General features: G+C 33.1%; 1 protein-coding gene across 1 annotated transcript; it reads right to left on the bottom strand.

Annotated features, from left to right (window-relative positions):
• Positions 1-1558: 1558 nt before the first annotated feature.
• LOC145139508 (uncharacterized) lies at positions 1559-2810 on the bottom strand. Its single transcript, XM_079073308.1, has 2 exons — positions 2301-2810; positions 1559-2212 (listed from the first exon to the last, which is right to left on the bottom strand). Exons 1-2 carry the CDS (start codon positions 2808-2810, stop codon positions 1559-1561), a joined length of 1164 nt encoding a protein of 387 aa, XP_078929434.1.
• Between the last annotated feature and the right edge of the window lie 1391 nt (positions 2811-4201).

Genomic DNA, 4201 nt, shown 5'->3' on the forward strand with positions numbered 1-4201 from the left:
GAAGATCATAAGGCAACGTAGAAGATTCCTAGAATCAAGAAGAAGAATCCTAGAATCGTTATTTAAAGTACAAGAATGGAGAAGAAGAAGACCAGAGGCAAAAGTTTAATCGTCGATCGCTAATCGCTTAAGAAGACAAAACTTTTGAGTTTTGAGGCGTAGAGTGTAGCGCTTCATCAAATTTCTGTGGAATATGGACTCGGAATTTGGGTTAAATGGTAGGGGCCCTAAGCCCTACCTTAGTACCTTTGTTTATTTGCACATAAGGCCAACCTTGATTGCAAACTAGCGACATCCTAGGAGGGGATTAAAAAAAAAATTCAAGCTATTTAGATCCAGAGAAAAAAAACAATTTAGTTCTACATTTGAGCCAAAGAAAAGCTATCGATTTGACCTCAAAAACAAGAGAATTAACCAGTGTTTTAAAAACCAGTTTGAACCGACCGGTTGGACCGGGAATCGGGAAAGGGAGCGGTTCAACTATCTCCGGTTTTACACCAATTTCTAAACCGGATTGAACCGGCCAGTTTTTAGAAAAAACCAATTGAACAGGTCAAAATAAACCGGTTGAACCGGTTAAACTAAATAAAAATACATGGAAAAAACCATTTTCAATAATAAACTTTTGTGGATTTTTTCATATCTATTTAGATTTCTCTAAATAAAAACATATGGTAAATGTTATGATGTCTTTTGATGCATTTGTATTCATGTAAAACTATATTTTATTTCGGTATTATACTTTATTTTCTTTTTGACGTATGTAAATTGATGTAAAACTTATAATTATATGTTGTTTTAATGTATTTAGACAGATCTACAACTTATTTTTATGTGTATTTTTAATGTTTGAACTTGTAAACGTCAAATTCATGATTTATGTATGTATGCATGTGTAGAAAAATAAGAACAAAATATGAAAATTATAGAAACCGGTTGACGCGGCGGTTGAACTGGAAACCGGTCGACATACCGGTTCAACAAAAAAACCGGTTTTTTAAACATTGGAATTAACGCCCCTCAACTTGCTTTTAAAAACAACTCCGTTTCTATAGCTCCACACAACCCATGAGTCATAAGCATAAATAGCAAACTACAAATTTAAATATCTAATCTATAAATCTATAATTACGAATGATCCATCAATATCATCTTCATCTTCTAAAGTAAAACCAACTTCATCTCCTGAATAATCAACTTCTTCTCCGGAATCGCTTCCACCATCTTCAGCAAAAGCAATATTTGGTACATGATCCTATAAACATAAAACAATTATTGTCAACACTTTAAAATTCAATTTCCCCACCAAAGAAGAGGGTTAGTATGTTAGGGCTTCAAGTCGATGATTTTACCTTTGGTTTCTTCCTAAATGGATCAAAGTAATCAGTTAAAGCTGACGTTGACGAGAGAGAAGCCTTGAGAAGTAAAAGTGCCTGCATTTTATAATGAAACAAAGGTACGTGTCATGCAATATTAAACCAGATAGTTTCGAAAATACAATTATCGTAGATCAATCAATATATGGTTGCTTCTCTCTTATCTACATGCAAAGTTGAAATTAAGCTAGCGTTACCTCTTGTTCACCAATGGTTACATCCAGAACCTCCATATCAGCAACATGAACACCAAGTGTGTTGAACTTTGAAATTATATCAATCGATTGAGAGATTGTTACTACCAGGTCGTCAGAAACTATGAATATTCTTGCGTGTTCTTTAAGGAAACGACCTGCGTCTTTGTTTACTTCATAAATCGGCAGAAATTCAGTGACACGACGATAACTATTTGCAATCTTTGGGCAAAGTAGCATGGCCTTCACATCCTCAGATTCCAAGTAATTTTCATCAGCCAAACATGAAATACTGTTGTACAAATTAATTATGCCCACTTGAACTGGAGATGAATCATCATCGATCTCCTTTGTTAAACGTACAAAACTACCTAACGGGATTGTTAGAAAGCTGAAGAGCAGTTCCACAAAAGGATGCTCAACGTGTGCACATAGAACCTTCTTCTTTGCTTTATGCACCAGTAATTTCATTGGTTGAGTCATCTTCCCAGAGTTACTTGAAACCAAATTAGCTGAAGTAATATCGATCAATGTAGAATTTGTGAGACACGATGGGGATGACCATGGCTTCTTACTTCCCCCGAGCACCAGATTTGTCAAAGGATTATTTGTCGATAGTGACCACAGAAGTAGATTCGAGAACTGAAACATATATGATAATATTAAAAAGATATATAATTTTTTATAAAAATTCAAACGCTGATATAATAAATTAACCAAAACCTTTTACCTCTTCCAAGCCAAAACGCATCTTTCTCTCTTCTAGACAATTAATGGATTCAACACCAAGAGAATTTAAAAGTTGGATGCTTTTATCAAGCATGAAAGGCTTTACATTGAGATCATCGGTAATGATAAAGTTACCCTTGTTTTTGAGAAACACAACATCATCAGTAGCTACACTATCATCCATGGGATTTGTTTCATCTAGATTTACTTTAAGCTTCTTGCAATGAGAAACTGATGTGTTTCTTGGATTTACCAGACCATCTTTACACTTCTTGCTAGAGAAATGTTGTAAATTTAAATCCACGACACTTCCATATAGAGAAGTCAAGCTTCCAACTTTGATATCATTATTAGAATATTTTTTTGAGAGTTTTGCAATTGTTCCAAGAGGCAAAGTGAAAAAACTAAACAAGATTTCCACAAAGTCTTCCTCTGCTACAGCAAACTTCACCTTTTTCTTCTTTTTGTCAAGATACACTTTCAGTTGAACTGATTTGTCATTCGTTCCCATAGTACGTCTGATCATGTTAACAATATCGTAGCTAGAAAATTAATAAATGTTTATATTATACGTATACGTGTACTTATCAAAACACCAAACAGTTATTTGCATCAAATCTTTCAAAAATAATGACATGAATAAACCAAATATATATCGCATGGATGATGTGAAACAAACTCTAGGTAAGTGGAAGCACCAAAAAATTGCATGAAATCAACAATGTATAGATAGATTATAACTTTCCTAAATATAAACAATTAACAAAATTAAATACGGTTAGTTAGCAACTTAATTATGACAATTCGTTAACTCCCTGAATAAAATAGTGCCCAAAAATCCTAAATTAGGCATATACTATACAACCGGAGATGTAATCTAACTAATCAGATGTTAAAAATAACACTTAAATTTATAACTTTTAAGAATTATTTAAAATTTCGAAATATTGTAATTTTTAAATTAACGGTTTTAACATAACAATTTAATAAAAATGCTCTAGCTAGGGGTCTTTTCAATAGATTTGGTTAGATTCGGATTGAAAAGTCATTAACTGGTTAACAGACCATTAATGGGACTCAGCCTGGATCCTGATCCTATTTGTCTTAGTTGCGGGCTTATAACTTAGCCCACAACTTTTGTCCTTTTTTTTTTTAGTATTTTCAGCCCAATATTTTTGTTTTAAGACGTGAACGAAATTAGTCTAGGCGTCTTTTTGTTTTTTTTTTTTTTTTTGGTCTTGGTCAAACTGGTTTTGGGCAAAATTATTAAATTGTAAACTCTACAATATTTCATTAACATGAATACTAAGCATAACTTTGAATCGAAAGCTTATATACATTAGAATGGGATGTGACACAGATTGAAGACCGATGTTAAGATCCCAATCTGACCTAAACCTGTCGGATCTTGGTTTTGTAGACCCAACTTTGGTGGGTGAATATTCTGCCATTAAACCTGATTTTGAGCTTCTGATTGTGAGTTTGTCTAATAATTAAATATGTTAACTCAAACACACCACAAAAAATCTGTTCATCAGTTGTATGATGATTGATTAATCAGGCAACGCTAACGACTAATACATGCACATAAACAAGCTAGAGAGAAGTACGTACATGAAAGTTGAAATCTAGAGCCGAAGTTATAGAAACTTTAATGCCTCCCTCCAATCACGACGACTGCTTCTTTCTGCTAAAAAAAACTAATTTCCCTCTTACGTACGGTGATTTTATAGCTAAGACATGATTTAATTTAGGGAATGATTCTAGAAAGATATATGAGTATTCCAACTCCATATTTCCTTGTTTATCTATAATACTATTAGAGTATTAGTACAAGCTGTGAAACGTCAAGTACAAACCTATCATACAGAAACCCCAATATTTTTACATTAATTTAAATAA

This window comes from Lactuca virosa, chromosome 9 (assembly GCF_052849685.1).
Source record: "Lactuca virosa cultivar CGN04683 chromosome 9, Lactuca_virosa_CGN04683_v6, whole genome shotgun sequence".
Classification (NCBI taxonomy): domain Eukaryota; kingdom Viridiplantae; phylum Streptophyta; class Magnoliopsida; order Asterales; family Asteraceae; genus Lactuca; species Lactuca virosa.

Excerpts from the sequence above, each read along its gene's own strand:
- LOC145139508 (XM_079073308.1), bottom strand. The coding sequence starts at position 2,810 with ATGGGAACGAATGACAAATCAGTTCAACTGAAAGTGTATCTTGACAAA. Across the intron at positions 2,213-2,300 it reads TGCGTTTTGGCTTGGAAGAG|TTCTCGAATCTACTTCTGTG; the intron begins GTAAAAGGTTTT and ends TATATGTTTCAG.